This window comes from Thalassophryne amazonica, chromosome 7, assembly GCF_902500255.1.
Source record: "Thalassophryne amazonica chromosome 7, fThaAma1.1, whole genome shotgun sequence".
In the NCBI taxonomy this organism is placed as follows: Eukaryota; Metazoa; Chordata; class Actinopteri; order Batrachoidiformes; family Batrachoididae; genus Thalassophryne; species Thalassophryne amazonica.
In genome coordinates, this window is record NC_047109.1 from 93,690,800 (window position 1) to 93,713,205 (window position 22,406).

Consider the following 22,406-nt stretch of genomic DNA (forward strand, 5'->3'; position numbering starts at 1 on the left):
AAACCAAACTACTCTTTTCCGTCTGTCAAGTCATGCCGTATTGAAACACGATCTTAATGTCAAAAGTTCCGGACGTGGACTTTTTGAAGAGATCTGCATTTTGTTTTCAAATTTAAGATGGATTGATTTTTTTTTCTTACATTGTACTTTGTCAAAATAGGGTGATAGCAAACATAGATTCTGTGATTCTGAGTGACAGCAGCAGGTCCCAGCACCTCAGGGTTCAGTTTCTGAACCCTGAGGTGCCAGAGTTCGAAATACTTCTAATCTGAGAATGCCGATTTTTCCAAATGAGTGCAATCACCAGCACAAGCACGCATTGAACCATCTGCCTCTTGCATGTTATTTGTGATCACCGTAAGACAAGGTATTTAACCGAGTGTGAACTACAGATTAAGTGGAGTAAATGAAGTAAATGTAGTGGAGATATGCAGGAATATTTTATTTGGTATCCGACTCCGGATAAAGCGGAAGAAAATGGTTGGATGGATGGACGGAAGCAGCGCGCACACACTGAAGTTAAAGAGAATAAGTTGCGGCTGACAGTGTGTGACATCACATTATGAGAAAGGGTTAGGGTTAGAAATAGTAACATAAAAAAATCGTGTCATGGAAATGTCAGTCATTTCGTGACGTGAGCATGAAAAAAAAAGCGTGAGACTGGGCTTCACCAACCATGCTGTTAGTCGGGATCAATGAGTCATTCGTTGAACCAGGCCAGTCAGATGCATTTGCGCATATGATTTGAACATTGATGGAATGAAAATTGTTTCCTATAAACAAAAACAAATTCATCATGTGATGGCGCCTTTATAGCACTACATTTGCAGTCAATAGCTCCAATTGCATTAGGGAAAACTGGCTCTCACTGCAAATTGTACTTTAGTGTTGGAATGTGATGTAGCTGGATGACATTCAGATGATTGCATTCCATACAGCTGGCATGGCTCAGCTCAGTGTTAACTGTCACACTCCTGACCGATCGGCGAGCTCCACTGGAAAGCCCCTGTTGCCAGGAAGCCTAGCGTAGTCAGCAACTGTGTTGGCACAGACAACCGCCTTGGTCCTCGCCATATTGCGCTCTGGACCAGCCACAGTTCTGCACGCAACTCCAGTAACAGTGGCCTTGGTACATGAAATCAGCTTATGAGCCAATTACCGTTATTTGCAAGTAAATCCTTGTATTCCCTGATTACACGGTCACGACGGACTGCACCTTTGCAATATCCTCTAACAACGCTAACGCAGCCATTGTTAATGCCATTTTAGACATCACTTTGCACATGCTTTTATGTTCACCTCATATAATTGCAAACACGTAGGTGTAATTATTCATCAGTGTGTCTCTGATGTTCACATCACTCTGATGACTTCTTGTTTTCACACTAGTAACAGTGTCCCAGTATCACCTGTACAATAGTTGTAGAAACGTGTACACTAGCCAGCATTTTCAAGGTCATTTCACTTTTGATACATCTGAACTATGCCACCTTTTTGTGAATGAGGCCACTGGTCACTATGCCTGCTTATTATCAAAAGCACCCTGCTCCGGAAAGCTGTGGCCTGCACAAAATCACCAAGAGCTTTGGGAAGCTTAACACACCCAAACAACCATCCATCATCTGGCCAAACAACACTTTACAAACTCCTGTGCACTTTGGAACAGTACCACCATCACTGTCACTTGAAGACAACACAGTGTAATCTCTGTCCCACTCTGGGTATGAGCTCACAACATAATGATCTCTTCCACGGGAGGCAGGCGGTCTAATCACGAGGCTAACATCCATGGACTCTAGCATCCCTTGATAGAGCATCTTTGGCCTTGGGGAGTGAGATTTACGTAACTTCTTATGCACAACACCACCTTCTGGCCTCTGTTACAACAGCACATCCCAGTTTCCATTTCATCCTTTTCAAGGGCCCCTCAGAGTTATCAAATAAGTCTACACCCCCCAAACAATCAGTTCAGTCACATTCCAAATTCAGCCTTTCACTTGTTTCTGCCATTTTCCTTCCTGGCAGCACTGGTTCCATTTACCGCCAACGAAAACCAAGTTGTATCATCAATAATACTCTGATCTTAATCAGTTAATCTTTCTTAGGCACTTCTTTAATTGGGTGAGTTACAAAATGGTAACACATTATTTTTGAGTTATCATCTATACAAGATTTTGCTTTTTGCTGTCCAAGCCCTATTCTGAGGGAATAAGTCATCCGAGTGTGCAAAGACAGTCCAATTAAACATAATTAGTTAAACGTTTCCTTTGGTTGAGACAAAATGAAATATTATTTTACAAGATTGAGGAACGTCTTGGAAACCCAGATGGATTTTGGGAATTGTAGTCTGCTCACTTCCGGTTACAACAGGATGTTCTGGAAGAGACCATTATAGGTAGACAACCAAGAACTCTAAATTGTCCTAGTAATAATATCATCATTTGGAATTAAAGAAAATAATAAAAAAAAATATATAAAACGGAGACCAAATAAAATATTATTTACAACCTGAGCGACATCTTGGAAACAGTCTGATGCATTATGGGAATTGTAGGCCGCTTACTTCCTGTTGTTACAGGAATAGATAAACGTGGGCGCTAGGCGCCATCGCGTCTTACAACTGGTGAAAGATTACATTTTTTATCCTAGTGTGCTTAATATTTTTGTGCTAACACCATATGTGAAGGAGTTTTGGCGCTTGAGCCCCAAATATGAAGTGCATGCATACACACAGCTGCGTGTATTTTACGAGATAAGTGATGACCGTCGTGTGTAGCAGATTTTTCCCCTCTGTGTACTTGGCAAATTAAAGTGGTAAGTTCGTATTTCCTTGAAAGTTTCCCAGTTCGTATTTTACCTCTTCGTGTTCTTTAAACACGATGGGATGAAAGCAGTGAAAGTCCAGAGCAGGTATTTAAAGAATCAGATCAGTATGGAACTGTGCTACTAATGTGACTTTAGTGAAAATTGAGAAACAGCAACACAGTTTGTTTTAACACATAATGGTTGAATAATGTGTGGGACTGTTCAGGGTGCAGGTAAATATCACATATGAGTGATGAGCATTAGTAACTCAAATTTTGAATACCTTTTATCTACAGTACAAGTATTAGTTGAGAGAACCTGTAGCACTTCCGGGTCAGTGGTCACGGGACCCAAGCACCGGCTTGCTGCAGGCTTAAGCCTGGTTCACATGGCAGGATTTTAAAATTCTGTCGATTTCCAAAACCTGAGAGACCACACACATGGGCCTCATGTATCAATGTTGCGCACTTGTGGCGTAAATTTACAGCGTAAACTTGAAATGCACCAAAGTCACAGTGACATGTATCAAGCAGTGCGCACCTGCCCATTTTTGGCGTACACCTGACGTGATCTTGATAAATGCGGTGGGTGGAAACGATCGTAATTATAATAAACACACCCATAAATATTCAGACTCCGCTTCAGACACACCCTCATTTTACGACATGGAAGTCGGGAAGACGGCAATGAAAAAGAACTCTACCAATCACGACGCGTGCCAATAGAGCGTCAAAAGCGGCTGTCGTATCAATTGTTTTGTAGTATATAATCAATAAAGTGTTACAGTGGTCCCTCATTAATCGCTGGAGTTACGTTCTAAAAAATAGCCCATAATACGCGAAACCGCGACGTAGTCAGCATTATTTTTTTACATTATAGACGTTTTAAGGCTGTAAAACCACTCACTACACAGTTTATACACTTTCTCAATCAGGCATGAACATTTTCTCACTTTTCTCTCAAACACTCTCAAAGTTCAAACCTTAGTAGGAAAATAATACCAAACTGTTTTCAGGCCCAAACATTTGTTTGAGAAATAAAAATAGAACGTTTTCCTATAAATAATTATGATGGCATTTAGAACTAACGAATTAATTTTAACGATCAACGAACAAGGTCGGACACATAAGAAATTATTAATAGTGACTCACCAGTATTTCACGGATCAGGCCTCTGCGTCCTGGCGCCGCGCCTTTTCCCACTCACACCTGGCTGCAGGTGTTTGTTTCCGTGTGACAAACACAGTTATGAGTAGTTGTTGGCGCTCTTTTCTCTTCTGGGCAACAAGATTCTTATAAACAGATACGCAGAACACAGAACACTGTAAAAAAAAAAGGCATGCAAAATTGAACTAAATACTCCTCGAGACTCCGAGGCCACAACAGGTGAACGGCGTTATAGCGAGGGACCACTGTATTCTCTTTTCACATGTCAATAATTCTTGACATGTGGATATTTGCTTGCTCAATTAATAAGACACGCCTAATCTGTCAAATTACTTTATTTTTTAAATGTATTTCTGTATTTATTTTATTGTGACAACCGAATGGAGACGACAAAACCTGGCTGCAGTACGGGCGAATTAAGGGAATGACGAAACTACAGTGGTTATTATCAATTTCATAGTCTAAAACGATCACACCACATGAAGTTAAGCTCAGCGCTGCTCTGGCTCCAGGCTCGAAGTCTGGAGAAAAAGGCGTGCAGCGCTTTCCTTCCTGTCAGCGCTGTGGCCACGGATTGTGCTCCATAACAATCCCGCAAAGGCGGGATTTGTATTGATTATTATGTAGTATAATCAGGAAAGTGTTATTTATGTAACATATGCATTGATTTGTATAATGGCACTGTTTTATCATGTTGATCATCTTCATTTTTATGTGGATTCCAGCGCTGGTTCATTTTGGTGTATAATTTACGCCACCTCTCGACCTGGTGTATATTTTCAGCGCAGCGTACGCCAATGACCACATTGATAAATGCCAAGTAGCGCAGCCGTTTTGGCGTACACCCCATATACGCTCAAATATCGCCGTACGCAACGTTGATACATGAGGCCCATGGAGATAAAAAAAAAATCATAGATGTAACAGGTTTGGTCGTACAGTGTGTGGTGTTCAGCCATACGGTGAAGTCAACACACCACACACGAACAGATATCACACACAAACATTCCCAGGTCAGACAGGAAATCTCACAAAATCTCTCGAGATTAAACGTGACTTCAGAGTAAACAAACGCAAATACTTTGTGGACTGTTTAAAACGGGGAAAAAACAATACAAAAACAAAAGGCGTTCTTTAAAAGGAGTGGAGACGGCACGATCGCCGGACTTTTGGTAAGTCAGAACAGCTGTTTTAATTTTATTTTTCACTCCGTGCATCCGTTTGTGGTCGGGGGGACACAACACACTGCGATATTGGGCCAAGACAATCCAACATGTGATCAGAGCGCCCCTGATGTCCTTCCGAGCAGATCAGAGTGTTCTTAACACACCACACACGGCAGGAACATTTGATAAGATTATCTTTAGCATCATCACAATTGTCGGGGCGTCCTTAAGATTGTCGGAAAGGGAAGCTCGGGTCTGATATTGGCCTAATTATCTTGCCGTGTGAAGCGGGCTTTAAGCAATACGGCTGGCGTTTGCATGTCTGCTTTCTTCTTCACTACTGTCACAATTGCCCATGTTTTTGCTCAATCTTGTGTGGCTGAACACCACTTGTCCCTCTAAGAAGTTGACGCCGATGGCACGGGGCCGTGTAACTAGTTAGTATGCCGGAGTCTTGCTCCTTATCGGAACTAACCAGAAAAATCGCTCCACCAACAAAAGATGGTGAGAATAAACACAGACAGGAGCTGATGGGAGCAAAAGATTGATCAATCTGTTTGTCCTTTCTGTGTTCAGCTGGGTGAGTTTTCCTGTGTTGAGTCAAATTAATCCACAGCCTCCTGGTGGTGCCCTTCCGCCTCCACCTGTCTTCCCAGTGTAACCGGTACACTGGATGCCGTCCGGCGTGTCATGGGAATAACGCAGCCGGATGGCTAGTTGGCATTGCTTATGGTCTGAACTACGATGGTATCTGATCGTCTTCAAACCTCTAACTTTCCTTCATGATTAATGAAAACATTCTTGATCCAATAATTTCACCTAGTCCCCGGCCGTCCCTCTTAATCATGACCCCGGTTAAGAGAAGAAAACCCACAAAATAGAACCGCAGTCCTGTTCCATTATTCCTTGCAGGGGTTTCCAGGTGTCCCGCTTTAAACACTGTAATTTTCAAAGTAAAAGCTTCAGACCGCATTATAATGGATACAGTCCACCCGACTCATTGAGGAAATGCTGTAATGCAGATTGTATTTTCTTTGGAGGTTCATAATTGCTTCATTATTACATCTGATTCTTTGTTATAGATACTGACAGTTGTCAGTTTGTCAGTGTATTCCTTTATTCTGTTTTGCTCTAATAAAGTCCTAAAAAAATGCTTCAGACCCCACAGGGCACTCAGTTTAGAGCACTGAGATCCAACTATGAGCTTTTTAACTGCAGCAACTTTATTACCGCAGCTGCTGGCAACAGACAGACACAAAATACTGATAAACGGAGATTAAACAGAAATTACTTGGATTAAATAGCACCGCTCACACGTGTCGGCTGTGTTTAGGTCAGATGACCTCTCACCTCTCCCACAATTCAGTGCGTCACCTGAGACTGTGAGATGGCTTATTATCAGGCCTGTTTGTGTTGCTGTATTTGTCAGACTTTGACATTAAACATTGGCCTGATGTGACACCTGGATGTGTTGGTATCCAGTGGTTTGGTTTCCAGTCACTTCTCCCTGTGTTCAAATGTTTTAGCCCATTGGTTTGAACTAAAATGTCAATTCGGTGGTTTGAACTAAAATGTCAATTCGGTGCTTTAACGTTTCCCATAATCCCCCTGCACTTTCCCAGAATGCACCGCGGTGCCAGCAGAGTTCCGAGGTTTCAAAACCATGTAAACAATGGCTAGCGAGGATGTGGGTGGTGTTGATCCAGCAAGTTCACAAGCGATTATGATGATGACATGTTCTCCCAAGTTGAGAGGGTTATCTAGAAGAGGTGTACCACCTGTGATGAACTTCTGCTGTGCCCCAAGTGTTGTCTTGTTGTCCATATTTAATGAAGTGTGTTTGCATTGTGCCCTAAACCGTAATTTTGCTGAAACCGACCCCTCGCATAAGTCACGGACCGCGAGATGGCTCGAGATTCACAACTGCGAAACAGCAAATATAGTTGATCAAACATGTCCATGCTTAATCATATATATTAATAACAGCCAAGTAACGTGTGTGTGTGTGTGTGTGTGTGTGTGTGTGTGTGTGTGTGTGTGTGTGTGTGTGTGTGTGTGTGTGTGTGTGTGTGTGTGTGTGTGTGTGTGTGTGTGTGTGTGTGTCTTTGATCACGGACAAACTGGGGAGAGCTGACATTTGCCGTTTGGTATGTATGATGGAGGTGATGGTTTAGTGGTTAAAGCGTTGGGCTTGAGACCAGAGGATCCTTGGTTCAAATCCCAGTCTCAACAGAAAATCACTAAGGGCCCTTGGGCAAGGTTCTTAATCCCCTGGTTGCTCCCGGTGTGTAGTGAACACCTTGTATGGCAGCACCCTGACATCAGGGTGAATGCAAGGTATTATTATAAAGCGTTTTGACCGTCTGATGCAGATGGAAAAAATCACTATTATAAATGCAGTCCATTTTCCATTTACCATTTATGTATTTTTGGATCAACGATGAATGCCGCCAAAATGGAACATTGATAGGACCGATGTGTTTGGAGAAACTACAGATATTAGCTAGCAACACTGAACAATGGACACTGATATTTCTTTCTGGACTCGTACACCATTCCAGCAGGGGGCAGTAAATCATCTGTTAAAAGCAAAGTGGTGTCTGTGTAAGTGTATGTATGTGTGCGTGCATGTACCTACCTTTTATCACGGAGAAACTGTGGACAGCTAGCATTTACCGTTTGGTATGCTTATGTATTTTTTTTATCAAGGATGAATGCTGCCAAAATGGAATGTTGATAGAGTAATATTTTTGGAGAAACTATGTATATTAGCTAACAACACTGAACAATGTATGTTGATGATTACATTCTGGACTCACATGCTATTCCAACTCATTATAGAAACTTTGCATAATTTATTACCACCCTTAAAAAATGCCAGTTACCTATTTTATAAACACTACACAATGTAGAGCCCATGGATCCCAAGGGCGACGTGCTAGTTGTAGATTTAAAGAGGATGGAGCTCTTCTAAAAGCAAATTTGAATTTGAAATTGGCAACTGGATCTTACTTCAAAAAAATAAATTAAAAACTTTGAAAAAATTATTTAGGAGCCACCAGATGTTATGAAAAATAGATCAAAGGTGTGGCTATTTCACTGGGGGCTAATGCTGCTTTCAGTTGCGTGTTGGAAGTCATTAATTCCGAGTCTGTATTTCTGACGCCTGATCTAAATGTGTTCCAGTGCATCTGCTCTGGGAAAAGACATAGAGCTCCTTTATGCGATGTTTTCATTTACATTCTGTTTCCTTTTTTATGCTCATACGGCCAAGGGTATTTTAGCATTGCACTATTATAAGAAGCACAACTTGAGCCAATTTAATTTAAATATGATGCACAATTCATGTTTCATTATTTTTTTTATAGTACATGCCATATGTTTTATATTAGTCATAAATAATGGTAAAAACAAATTGATATTCAGTGGATGTAGCGTTGGTTGCTGTGTTCAAAAATCTACACACTATTTTTAACCTGAGCTTCAGAGATCTGATCTGACACTTTAACACCTTGAGACAGAGAATGTAAACTGTTTTTTCATTAAATGTTCATCATTGACGTCTGATGGATTTACTCTGCAGCACGTTAATTATTTATTTTTTGACTAATCCTGTGACGTGTAATGTAATTAGTGCTGTTATCTTCTTAAACGCGTAGTTATTAAACACAGACATTTTGGCTTTTAGGTTCCTAGTTTGTAACAAAAATATTAGTTAATTTTCAGGACGCTGGTGTCCACTCTAGTGGCCTTTACACCTCTGTGCTCAAACACAAGGTAGGCTGACACCTCCTGCAGACAGGAGACAGATGAACTGACAGCAGGAGAATCAAAACAAAAAAAAAACTGAGACAACGTTGTTTTATAACCGATTTTTGAATGCACGGATGGTCCGCGCATTCTCAAATGCGCCCACGGTACATTTTATATGTTGCTTCCAGGCTTGGTGATTTTGCATGAGTACGGCGTCATGATTTCTGTTGAATGCGTCACATTTTAGAAACAATGTCAAAGCGTAAGAGCTAGTTGGTGAAAATGGAGAGAGATTTTAATTTCAGTTTTTATTTCATGCAAAACATTTTAGTCTAATCTTTTTTGTCTTATTCAGCATTTTAGAACACTGACGTAGTATCATCCTTGTCCTTTTTTCATCATGAAAAAGTGGTCATTGAGGAAGAAATCTTGTCTCCTCTGATGAAATTTACTTTTACAGCTGCACACAAGAAGGAAAGAACATGCAGCTGTTTTACCAAGCCATGACAATGTGAACATGACAAATAATTACCTTTTTAGACGGCTCCAGATGCTTTCTCCAGCTCATTCGGTGCGGCTAGAGCAGTCTGTGATTCAGGAAGCAATTAGAGCCGTTTTCAGCAGCCAACTTGCAGAGAAAATGATTAATCCTCTATGAAATAATTATTTTACCCTCACAGCACTCAGCACGTGGCAGTCGGTGGAACAAAGCATGGCGTCCAGCTGGGAGCACAGCAGATTGGATCGTCACGATGACGTGCGTGCAAGTGCGTGCATCAAAGTCATGCAAGTTTCAGGAAACACAGAGGGACTTCTTTAAAAACGCCTCCACCTTGCGTTTATTCAGAAGCAATTTCCACAATCAGGAATTAAAGCAGTCCCAGACATTGTCTTCTAAAACAATGGAATAACCACTTTGGCAAGCTGTGATGATGAATCCAGCTGAAAGGAATGGCTTTGTAAAGTTCTGGCCTCTGCTGCTACATTGTAACTTGGTTTGTTTGCAGCACGTATGCTCCACTTCATCTTCTGTTTTTTTCTGAGAGCGTTACAGCGCCACATACAGGCTTGGCATATATACTACAGCGTTTTCAACCAGTTTCAGTGGCTTCATGTGGAAGTAGTTATTTCTTGAAATGATGCTGTGTTTATGGTACACTTGCAGAGATTCAGATGAGGCATAGTGATAGTGTTGTGAGGGAAAATCTTTTATTTCCCAATTAATATTTTGGTTATGAGGCGCATTATTCTAGGTGTGATGCAACATGGAGGTGCTGGGCGCTGAGGTTCCTCATAACTGGAAAAGACCAAGAAGATGTCCATGTTTCACCTGGTAGTAGCAGATTGAGTAATTGCTACATTTGAGAAGTGGAGATGGATCAGTTGTATCCTTGGGTGGTTTTGATCTAGAACACAAAGTGGCTCTACAGTTTGGTGGATGTAATGATGCGTGGCACCAGATAATTATATTTATATAAAGATATAAATAATTTTATGCCAGTCAAGAAAAACTGTTTATATAAAGATATAAATAGTTTTATGATAGTCACTAAAATCGGTTCAGTTGGACTGTACGCCCTGTCAGTCAATCTGAGTTTATTTGTAAGAATCAAACCAGGAAAAAGCATCAATCCTGAATGCTGTTTAATAAATGTTATTTTGATTCACTAGCTTTCTGTCCCTGCTATTTTAAGTGAAGCTTTCAATTCTGTTGTGATTTGCAGATCTCCAGGACATTGGTCGCATCAGAGGGTTATGTCTGTAGACCTGAGCAACAGGGAAGAATCGAGCACTTCAGAAGACCAAGACAGCAGTGGACTACAAGATCTAAAATGTTTGGAATGTGGCCAGTCATGTCTCTCCATAAAGGGCTTGATTTCACATTATAAAGCCCATAATTCCAAGGCTACCTGCCACATCTGTAAGGTGACTTTCCAACGAGTGACATCACTCCTCACACACCTGCTTAATGTGCACTTGCCACCAAACTGCTACATTTGTTATCAGCGTTTCAGTAATGCTTGGGAGTTGAACAAGCATAGTGAGTCGCATTGCCTGGATTCTATGTCATTTGAAGAAACTGCCTCTTCCTTTGCAACATCCATCCACGCTCCAAACCCTCTTATTCCAATTAAAGGTCACAGAGCAACTGGAGCTTATCCCAGCGATCACTGGGTGAGAGAGGGGGTACACCCTGAACAGGCAGCCAGTCTTTCCCAGGGCACAGTCAGTTATCCAACCATCCATTTTCAAAACCCACCTATTCCAGTTAAAGGAGGCGGGGTACACTCTGGACAGGCCACCATTCAACCAAAGAGTGCAATCGGCTATCCATCCATCCTTTTTCTGTTCCCAGTTGTTCCAGTTAAAGGTCAGGGAGGGGCTGGAGCCTGTCCCAGTGATCAATGTGCAAGAGGTGAGGTACTCCCTGGACAGCCCACCATTCTATCTTAGGGCACAGTCAGTTATCTATCCATCCATCCATATGCAAAACTGGCCAACTCTAGATAAAAGAAGTGGGGTACTTCCTGGACAGGTCACCAGTCTGTCGCATGGCACAATTAGTTATCCATCTATTCTTTTGCAAAACTCACATATTCCAGATAAAGGAAGTGGGGTACACCCTGAACAGGCAACCAGTAAATCGCAGGGTGCAATCACTTATTCAAATGTTGATGACAGTTGTCTTGCAAACACCTCTGAGAACTCAACTAATGAGCTGACTGAGTGTAAAATGGCCTCAGACAGTCTCCAGAAAGATTCCCCACCAAATAGTTGTTTCTCATATATAGCTAAAGACCACTCATACTGTATCCCATTTGACAGACAGAGCCAGCTGGCATCTGCCATTCCACAGTGCACTGATACAGAGACACTCGAGACAACTGAAAACACTATAGAGTACATAGTGGGTGAAAATGAAGATGGTTACATGGAAACTGATGATGAGAATTCAACAAACTCCGAAACTGAAGATTCACAATCGCATGGTAGCTCAACTGACACTGGGAGTGAGTCTTTCAACTGTTCATCCTCTGGTAGAGCCCCTGTTACATCAAAAAAGGATTTTTTACAGTGCTCCGTATGTCAGAATATCTTTGTTACAATGGAGTCACTTCGCCAGCACTACACACGTTTGTACTCCTGCACCACCTGTGGCCAGCTTTTCTCTCACTGGAAAAGTTTGAAATTTCACCTTTGTGCTCAGAACAGCGCTGCAAAAGCTTGTAACATTTGTGCGGAATCAGTCCTCAATTCGTGTGTCATATGTAATGCCTTTTTTGTGTCTGAGGACACATTGCTGAGCCACATTAAAAGCACTCACAGTTCAGTGGTCCATAATAAGTTAGGCGCTGAGACCAAAGCACTTGCTGTCAAGTTGAGCTTACCAACAGTCTCTGGAACCATGGCACATGTAGTCACGAGTAGCCCTGAACATGTGTTAGGTTCCTGTAACACTTCGATACCAGGCACTTCCAGCGCTGCTGCCCACCTCAGTAATGGAAATCCCCTGATCAGTAAAAGCTACTTTGGCTCCTTACCTACAATTGTGACATCGAGTGTGTTACCTCCTTCACCATCCTCCTCTTGCCCAAGCTTGGATCCTGGGGCATCAAAAGTAGTTAACAGGTGTCCAAACAACACTGTCCCATCTACTGTTTCTCATGTTGTCCTCCAGCAGAGCAAAAACCATCACATGACTGGCTTGACAAATGGTCAACCCAAAATACTGCCCATTTCAAAGATACAGACTCAGGTGCTGGAGATGTGCCAGATGAGGATGAAACCTCTGTGCAACGGTTCGACTGCAGCATTTAGTAAAGATGATGCTGTAGCTCATCAGACTAGTCAGCCTCCTGGTCTTACGTCCATCCCAGCCGGCGCCACGAACAAGACGTCAGCCTCTGCCACTGCTCAGCCAGTCTACTCATCAGCGCCCCCCTTGACTATTCTAGCCATGTTTAAGAATAACAGTCAGGAGGCGGCTTTGCTGAAGCGTATGAACACAAACTGGCGTTCTAAGGTCGCTTACCCTTGCAGGCACTGTGGCGCCGTTTCACGACAGCCCTCTCTCAACATCACCCACCGCTACCTCCACCGAGGCCGCCGCTCACACCAGTGTCAGTGTGGCCGAGCCTTTAAGCACCAGCTGCACCTTCTACGACACTGGGTTCAACACGCAGAGGCTGCGAGCTACATCTGCGTCAACTGTGGGCACACCTTCACAGGTGCGAAACTCTTAGCCGGGCACATAATGGGCAACACAAGGAAAGCTAAATGTAGGTGGAAATACAGACTGAGGACAAGGTGCAGAACGCCCTTTTCATGTGACTGTGGGCAGCTCTTCGTTAGAGCTTCTGCTTACATATGGCACCAGCTTAAAAACAGGACAAAAGTCAAACGGTCGACAAAACATTTGAAACAATGAGTGGATGTATTTCTGTTTTACTTGTGGTTGTCACATTTTAAAGTTACAGTGTGTAGGATTTAGGGGTGTTTGTGAGCATAAATGGAATATAGCATTCATTGGTCAATAATGAATGTTTTTTTTATTTTTTTCCACAAGCTTAGATTGAGCCCTGCATGGGAGTGGACCCCCTCATGGAGGCTTCCATATTGATACAGTAGCTCAAAAGGGCTGGAAGACTGAAGGAAGAAAAAACAAAAAAGGTTAACAAGTTTGACAAACTCCAATTTTGTGAAATGATGGATCATACATATTGCTTATCACAAGAGAAGGCAAGGAAGTATGAATCCCTTTAACCAAAGAGAAAATGTGAAGGGAATCAAAATCATGGGCTGCAACAGCTTAATGCAATCTGCAACCTCACTGTTAGATGGCACTAAATCCTACATGCTGTAGTTTTAAGTATTGATGAACAGCTAATTGAGCAACAGAAAATTGTCTGGTTTAACCATGCTTTCTTTTAATGTTTTTTTTTGTTGTTTATTTGTTTGTTTTTCTTATACAATAGGGTGCAAGTTTATTTTTTAAAATTTCCTTATTTGGAGACTTTTGTTTAGGCTCTTTGAATTCTTTGTTAAAATTATCCAGTAGGGGGCAATGGAGACAATTTTGCTTACATTTGCACAGCTCCAGTCCTGTGTTGTTCACCATCTCTGTCAGCAAATGAAACATTGTACTCTTTTGCCAAAGAATAGATCTGTTTGAAGGAAATGTGCATCCTCAGTGTGATCATGTTAATGAATTTCCTGCATTTGAATAAATGAGCCTGTAAACATGCAATATTACTCTTACAGGAACCACGAAGTGCCCCCCATCGACTATTTGTCCTCCATTGTTGTACACTGTACCTCAAAGTGAAGCCGTGAGGCAAAAGGGATTTTACACACAAACCATCAGTTTTGTCATAGTTTAAATTTATTATGTGGCCACGTAGCAAAATCAAAGAAAAACCAACGGCTTATACATTCAGCCTGCAGTCTTTCACTTACAAGCATGCCCTGGATAGTTGCTTACATGATTTTCAAAATGTACACAACACGCAGTAAACATAATGTCCTCATACATTTGTTCAGTACAGAATACATATAAATTAACAAGGAACATTTTTTTTTGTTCAGTATTGGTTTAAATTAACACATTAAAAAATCCAGTTCTTCATCCAGAGAAAGTTACTCCAGTTTTTCATCAGTTGTATTTCTCACAAAGTGCTTTTCTCAGAGAGATTAAATATATATATATATATATATATATATAAAAATTTAATCTCAAAGACTTCCTCAAATGTTTTGTGATGTTCCTGCAAGGCAGTGTAGAGGTCTTAGTTTTCAAGCAACCTGTGTTGGTATTGATGCTACTCACTAACTGGCCTTATTTTGCATATTAATGATTAAGTCATGTTCTTTCAGTCTGGTTCTTTCTCTAACTCAAAATAACAAGATGATGCCTACTAATGTTTGGATTTTCTGATATGGTCATTGCATACACTACTGTTCAAAAGTGTGGAAACACCAGACTTCCATTGTTTCTGCCATTGTTATAGTTTAAAATGACAGTGAAGCCTTGAAAACTTGAAAATAAAGTGATCAAACAAAGCCATTGTGTTTTAAGACATTTGAAGAAACCACTTCATTGCTTATTTCTTTAAAAGTTCATGTTGAAATACAGGTTTTTCTTTTTTAAAGATATTTATATCTAATGCCCTGTTCCGAAACGTTTGATATTTTAAAAGGGATGTATAGTACTTGTGTTGCAGAGAATAATCTTAGTCTCAGTACAAGGATCTCATATATCATTTTATACCCTTGGAATTGGATCAGTTGCCTTTGTGACTAATGCCTTGAGTCTTGGTATTGCATCCCAACTGTATGTAGTAGGGGTGTAACGATATCCATTATCAACACAAACTGAAAGCATTAATCAGTATCACTATGCTTTCACTTAGAAATTCCCATGTCATGTCTATCTCACCACCTCTGTCCATGCACACCTTCCTACACAGTGATAGCAAGCACCAGATGGATAATGAGCATTATATCACCTCATATCGATCATAGTTTTGTGAAATGATGTGAATCATGCCATAGTTTGCGATACCAGCAGATATACCATTGTCCAAAGAATTGAAACATTGATGAAAACTTGTCATTGTGCCTCTAGTTTGTAGACTGTTTCAAAATTCGTTATGGTGTATTTCCAGTAGATGGAGCCATTTCATTGCTAAAAAACTGCAAGGCAAGAGTTTCCTTGAATTCTATGAAAGCAGAACCTGTCTCTAGTGTTAATAGTGTGATGGCCTGACCTATCCAGGGTAGAACTGCTCTAGAGCCAATGTATTTGGGGATGGGAGTCAGTACCCAGTCACCCTCAAGGACAAGCGGAAGGAAATGGTTAGATAGAAGATAAGATCATTTTAAGTGCACTTCATTTCAGATCAGCCACACTTAACAAAATTTTTGAATTAAAGCTCAGCTTCTTGTGTTAAATGAGAAATTTTGTTTATAATTTGGTTATTAGAAGAATGCAGGATAGCAAAAGAATAGCACAAATAATAATAAAAACGATGTTTGGAGGACTGTAGCTCAGGTGGAAAATTATGTTCATTAAGGACTGTTGGTGTGATCCTTCACTCTTTAGTACTCAAGCCCTTGAGCAAGACCCGGAACCCCAAATGGCTCCCACTGTGCAGGTTAGCACTTTTCATAGCAGTGCGGGAGTGAATGTAAAGTACTTGGTGCAGAAAAAAATGGAAAGGCAATTGTAAAATTGCACTCCATTCCCCAACAATGTGGTCTTACTTCATAGTTTCCACAGGCCTGTTGACTTTATGGAGAATAATCCACTTCACTATCTCTGTCTGCGACTTTTCTCCATGTCTGTTTCTGCAACTAACACTGTAAAATATTACAAGATATTCAAAATAAATTCAACAACTCTGAAAATACATTTAATACAGTATTCAAAAGAATGAAAGTGGTAACTTGAGTCCATCAGCGAAACATTAGCTGTTAAAGAGCCGTCCATTTGGCATTATGGAATGAAAGGCTCTGGAGTCCGTTTGAGATTAATTCAGTTCTTGGTACATTTATATACAAACAGAACTGCTAAAAATAGAAGTCTGAGTGAATCTGTATAATTTACAGCTGAAGTTGTTCTTGAGTGCACTCAGCACTGATCCAGATTTTTTTTTTTTTTTTTTTTGTATTCCTGTCCTCCAGTTGGATCTGCAGGACTCTGCAGTTGCTCTATTTAAACAAACAAAAAACATCCCTTATCATTGATCCTGCAGCAAGAGACTGAGAATTTTCTACCTCTTAACATGCATAAGGAACCATCGTCTGCAAAGAAAAATACATTGTCCTCCGAGGCAGGAATGTCTGGATTCAGATTTGATGCCAGGTCCTGATCTGTGCTGTTGCCAGATCTGGGCAGCGTCTCTGTCGGCTTTGAGCTTTCTTTACCTTGTGTCAGGGTTGCGGTGACGTAAAACCTGAGAAAGCAGCTCGGAGGTTTGTTGGAAGCAGCGGCTCAGCTCGTCCAACTTCTGCTCCATGGAGAAGATGCGCTGCTCTAACTCCCGATAAGAATTGTTCCAGTTGGCACTCAGGTCATACATGATCATCTGCATCTGTTAAAAATCAGAAACCATTAATCTGTGAAGGGGAAATGCTTGCCTTAAAGAAAAAGTACTTTTTAGCACTGCTGCAGACATCTTGATTGCATGCTCTCATTGAATTTATTTTTAAAAATTAAACTTATGAGAAATCAATTGACTTTAGGCAGCTGTTGCTTAAAGGAAGTTGGCAGATCTCAGGGAAATTGCAACAAGGCTCTGTGGCGTGGTCATCTGACCACACAGCAGCCAGAAGAAAATACCAACTGTACCTGTGTTTCCATGGAATAAGAGAAAATTTCAAGGTTTTGTATTTTCAACAAAAGCATATTGTTGATAACTGATTTAAAAGAAAAAAAACTGGAAGACACTAAACTTGATACTAGAAAGTACCAAAACGTCCTTGTCTAGATGCCTTTCTGAATTGGCTTTTTTTTTTTTTCTTTTTTTTTACTTTTCAAATGACTTTTTTTGGAATGTCACTGAGTGACATAGGTTACAGAAATGTCAAATATAATCAAAAGTGTTTTTTTTAATTCATAAATATGTATTACTACTAATTTATAATATTTATTAATGTATTGTGCATTACATATTCATTCATTTCACACAACTTATCCGGGTTGGGTGGTGCTGGCAGTAGGGCAAGCAGCTCATCCCACACTTCCCTATCCCTGCCAAGTCCTCAAACTCTTCCTGGGGGATTCTGAGGTGTTTCCAAACCAGAAGAGAAATATAATCCCTCCAGCATGTCCTGGGTCTTCCTCAGGGCATACTCCCAGTTGGATGTGGCCAGAAGACCTCCCGAGAGAGATGACCAGGGGACATCCTCACCAGATTCCCAAACCACCTCAGCTGGCTCCTTTCGTCACAAATAGACAGCAGCTCTAGTCTGAGTCCCTCCCGGATATTCATGCTTCCTATCCTGTCCCAGAGTGTAAGTTCACATACCCAGTGGAGCAAATCTAATTTCTGCCACTTGTATTCACAACCTTGTTGTTTCATTTATTACCCAAACTTGATGACCATAGGTGGGGGCAGGAGCATAAATCAAATGGTAGAGAATTCCACCTTCTGGCTCAGCTCTTTTTTCACTATGACAGTCCAGTATAGTGTCTGCAGGACCTCAGCCATGGCACTGATCTGTCCAGCATGCTCCAATTTACGCCTACTCATCAACAAGACCCTAAGATACTGAAACTTTTCTACTTGGGCCAGTAAGTCTTTCCTGAACCAGAGGAGGCAAGCCACCCATTCTCAACAGAGGACCATTGTCTCTAATTTGGAGGTGCTGATCCTCATCCCAGTCGCTTCACATTTGGCCTCAAACCACTCAATGTGCATTGAAGGTCACTGTCTGATGATGCCAACAGAACCACACCATCCGTAAAAAGCAGAGGTGGAATTATGAAATCACTGAACTGGACACCCTCCCTCATTGTGCTTGTATCTAACTCTAAAAACATAATAAAAAATGTTTCCTCATAGTAATTTTATTTTAACATGACTGAAATGTGTCTGATGATGTGTATAATGTGAACATTTTGGTCAACATGGTGAGCATTAGCCTTTGCAAAATGTTGCAGTGCGAGGTGCATTTTACCTTTGGAAGGTCCACCATCTCACTGGCATAATCTCTCAGCTTCCTTTGTTTGAGGCGCAAATTTCGGAAGCTGTCAAGAACGGAAAACTGTTTTAGATCTTTGATGTGATATTTCAAATGAAATGGCATTTTAGTCATACTTGAATATTGATTTGAGAAATTAGAAATTTCATGTTTAAATAATCTGCAGTGCTGTGACATCACACAGTCATACACAATGATTGTACATTAAATACTGTGACACAGTTGTACACAGAGTTTGTTCAACTCAAACATTTCTGTTTTGTTAGAATGCTGATTGCAGATGGTCACCCTACTGACTCTGGTCTGCTTGAGATTTCTTTCAGAAAAAAAAAAATTTAAAAATACTGAAGGAGTTCTTCCTGGCACTGTCTGAATAAAATGAATGGAATAGAATTCTGATTAAACCAATTACCGGTACTTTAACAACTCAGTCTCATGGGGTGTGCAGCCAGTACATTCTGAGCGCCGGTCCCAAGCCTGGATAAATGAGGAGGGCATCCAGCGTAAAACAAGCAAAAGTAAAGATGCAAAGTACAAATCAAATTTCCATACCGGATAGGACAGGTTGAAGCTCGGGTTAACGACTGCCACCGGTGTCGGTGCCCAACAGGGTGCCAGTGGAAATTGGGCTACTACTGGGCGAAGAAGAGGAAGAGAACATGTCCAGAGACAGCGGGAGAAGAGGAAAACTAGAAGGGTGGAAGTGAGAGTCAGAACTTTGAATGTTGGCAGTATGACTGGTAAAGGGAGAGAGCTGGCTGACATGATGGAGAGGAGAAAGGGAGACATTTCTTTGTCCGTCAGTCTAATGAGGGCCGCTACTTGTCATCCATCAGGTTGAGTGGGTTGAGTCGCATGTGTCCGCAAGTGGCTGTACAGGCCTATTCTGGCACGGAACTGTCGGCCACAGTGTGGACATGGGGTCAGAGTGGTGTTCTGTGGGGAGTTGACTGCACGTTCCTTCCTTACCAGCCTTTTATGCCGGGCAGCAGCTTTGCGTGCATCCTCGTAGGCAATCGCACCTGCTCTGATTTTGCGTCGCCACTGTGGTCTATTGCTAGCAGATTGTTCCCAAGTGTCAGTCTTTATGTCAAAGGCCTTCAAAGATGTCTTTAGAGATTCCTTGTAACGCTTTTTCTGGCCACCACGTGATCATCTGCCATCTTCAAGTTCACCATAGAACAGTTTCTTGGGCAACCGATGGTCTGGCATCCGAACTAAATGTCCTGACCATCTGAGCTGAGACTGCACTAAGATGGTATGAATACTCAGCATACCTGCGTGGGTCAGTACTTCTGTGTCTGGTATTCTGTCTTACCATTTGATATTGAGCAACTTCCTAATGTGGGTTGTGTGGAAGTGGTTGAGTCTCTTTGTATGGCGTCTGTACACTGTCCACGTCTCACACGCATACAGGAGCGTCGGAAGTACAACGGCTTTGTAGACCTTTTTTTTGTCTCTAGTCTGATCCCACTTCTGTTCCAGACACTGGCATGAAGTCTACCAAATGTGGCACTTGCCTTAGCAATCCTGACATTTACTTCATCATCAATATTGGCATTCTGGTTAAGACTGCTACCGAGGTATGTGAACTTGCTTACCACATTGAGTTTCTCATTGTTTACTGTGATGGTGGGCTCCCATAGGGTTTTCCTGGAGCAGGTAGGTGAAGCACTTCTGTTTTCTTTGTGCTGATTGTTAGGCCAAAGTTATTACATCCATTTGAGAACTTGTCGACACTGCACTGCATGTCTGGTTCTGAGCTGGCATTTAGTGCACAGTCGTCTGCAAACAATAGGTCTCTAAGGATGTCTGATTGCACTTTGGTTTTAGCCTGTAGGCTTCTAAGATTGAACACGTTTCCCTCCATTCTGTACCTGAGGCCAATTCCTATGTCTCCTTCTCTGTAGGCATCTGTCAGCATTGCAGTGAACATGATACTGAACAACATGGGGGCTAATACACAGCCCTGTTTTACACCATTTGTGACAGGAAATGGATCAGACAATGCGTCATTGTCCTGTACCTGGGCCTGCATTCCATCATGGAGCTGTTTTACCAGGGCAATGAACTTTGGAGGGCATCCATATTTGGCCATGATCTTTCAAAGACCTTCCCTACACACGGAATCAAATGCCTTCGTTAGATCAACATATGTGGAGAACATGGCAACGTTCTGCTCCTGATACTTTTCTTGCAGCTGTCTGGCAGCGAAGATTATGTGAGTGGTTCCTCTGTCTTTCCTAAAGCCACACTGACTCTCTGGTAACAGTCCTTGGTCAAGATGTGCTATAAAAGAGAAAAGATATGCCTCTATGGTTGTTACAATCCTGTCGATTGCTTTTGCGCTTGTACAGATGCATGATTGTTGCATCTTTAAAGTCCTGAGGAATTGTCTCTTGTACCACCTTCCTTGTAGACCTCGGCAGGAATAGAGTCCTGACCGTGTGCTTTCCCACTTGAGAGCTGGCTTATGGCCTTTTGTGTCTCTAATAGAATTGGGGGAGTTGCTTATCGCTTCAAAATATCTTCCTTATCGGAGATTAGTGTACTTCCATTGGCACTAAGGAGAGGGGACAGACCTGTTGATGAGGGTCCATAGATTTCTTTCAAACCATCATAAAATTTCTTCAGATCGTGTTTGTCTGCAGAGCCCTGGATTTCATCTGCTTTGTTCCTCAGCCATGTGTCTCACATCTCTCGCAGCTTTCCCTCTACTGTATTTTGTATACGCATCTTTCTTGGATGTATCACTTGGATCACCAAGATATGCTCTATGCAGTCTGTGTTTCTCATTTAACATCTGTTGGATTTCATCGCAGTTTTCATCAAACCAATCCTTATGGTTTCTGCATGCTGGTCCCAGAGTTTCCAAAGCAGTGCTATGAATGAAACTTCGGAATTTTTCCCAGCTGGATTCTACATTTTTGTCATCAAGTGTGGTGGACTCCAGGCGGTCTTCTAGCATATTGACAAATGTTTCTTTAGTTTCGGCATTCTTCAGTTTGTTGGTATTTATTCGTTTGGGGACTTTTTCCCTTGCGGGCGCCTCTTGGGTTTGATACTTAAAGGAAGAATATGCCAGCACATATGCCCCATTGGTAGGTTGTGAGACAAAGTAGAAAGAAGAGTTTTGGTTTGAGTTAGATGAGTTGGTGGAGAGTGTACACAAGCATGAAAGAGTGGTGACTGGAGTGGACTTCAATGGGCATGCTGGCGAAGGGAACAGAGGTAATGAGGAAGTAATGGGTAGATATGGTATCAAGGACAGGAATGTAGAAGGGCAGATGGTAGTTGATTTTGCAAAAAAAAGATGGAAATGGCTATGGTGAACACCTACCTTAAGAAAAGGGAGGAGCACAGGGGGGCATATAAGAGTGAAAGAAGGTGTACTGAGGTAGATTTCATTCTTTGTAGGAGATGCAAGCTAAAAGAAATTGGAAACTAAGGCAGGAGAGAGTGTACCTAGACAGCATATGATGGTGGTTTGTAGGATTACTTTAGAGGTGAAGAAGAGAGAGTCAGAGCTCAACAAAGGATCAGATGGTGAAAGCTGAAGGAGAACAACTGTTGTGTGAAATTGAGTGAGCAGGTAAGAGGGGTACTGGATGGAGGGGAAGCAATTTTTTTGACAACTGGAAAAGTGCTGCTGATGTGGTGAGGGAGACAACTAGGTACTGGGTGTGACACGTGGACAATGGAAGGAAGATGAGGAGACTTAGAGGTGGAATAAAGATGTCCATGAAAGCATAAGGAGAAAGAGGTTGGCAAAAAACAATTGGGATAGTCTGAGAAATGAAGAAAATAGACG

The 22,406-nt window shown here is 41.6% G+C and overlaps 2 protein-coding genes across 2 annotated transcripts in view; one reads left to right on the forward strand and one right to left on the reverse strand.

Annotated features, from left to right (window-relative positions):
* The first annotated feature begins 2,572 nt into the window (after positions 1 to 2,572).
* Positions 2,573 to 13,786, forward strand: si:dkey-79d12.4 (zinc finger protein 585B). The gene is made up of 2 exons (XM_034175095.1): positions 2,573 to 2,814; positions 10,615 to 13,786. Exon 2 carries the CDS (start codon positions 11,376 to 11,378, stop codon positions 13,317 to 13,319), a length of 1,944 nt encoding a protein of 647 aa, XP_034030986.1. The 5' UTR covers positions 2,573 to 2,814; positions 10,615 to 11,375; the 3' UTR covers positions 13,320 to 13,786.
* A 2,141-nt stretch (positions 13,787 to 15,927) lies between these two features.
* kcnn4 (potassium intermediate/small conductance calcium-activated channel, subfamily N, member 4) overlaps positions 15,928 to 22,406 on the reverse strand; it is an 88,250-nt gene continuing 81,771 nt past the window's right edge. The window contains exons 7-8 of the mRNA XM_034175096.1: positions 18,572 to 18,641; positions 15,928 to 16,983 (exon numbers count right to left, since the gene is read on the reverse strand). Coding sequence (XP_034030987.1) covers positions 16,813 to 16,983; positions 18,572 to 18,641 — 241 coding nt within the window. The 3' untranslated portion in view covers positions 15,928 to 16,812. The remainder of the gene's footprint in view (positions 16,984 to 18,571; positions 18,642 to 22,406) is intronic.

What these genes read in the sequence shown, in the direction of transcription:
- si:dkey-79d12.4 (XM_034175095.1), top strand. Translation starts at nt 11,376, where the DNA reads ATGCAAAACTGGCCAACTCTAGATAAAAGAAGTGGGGTACTTCCTGGA.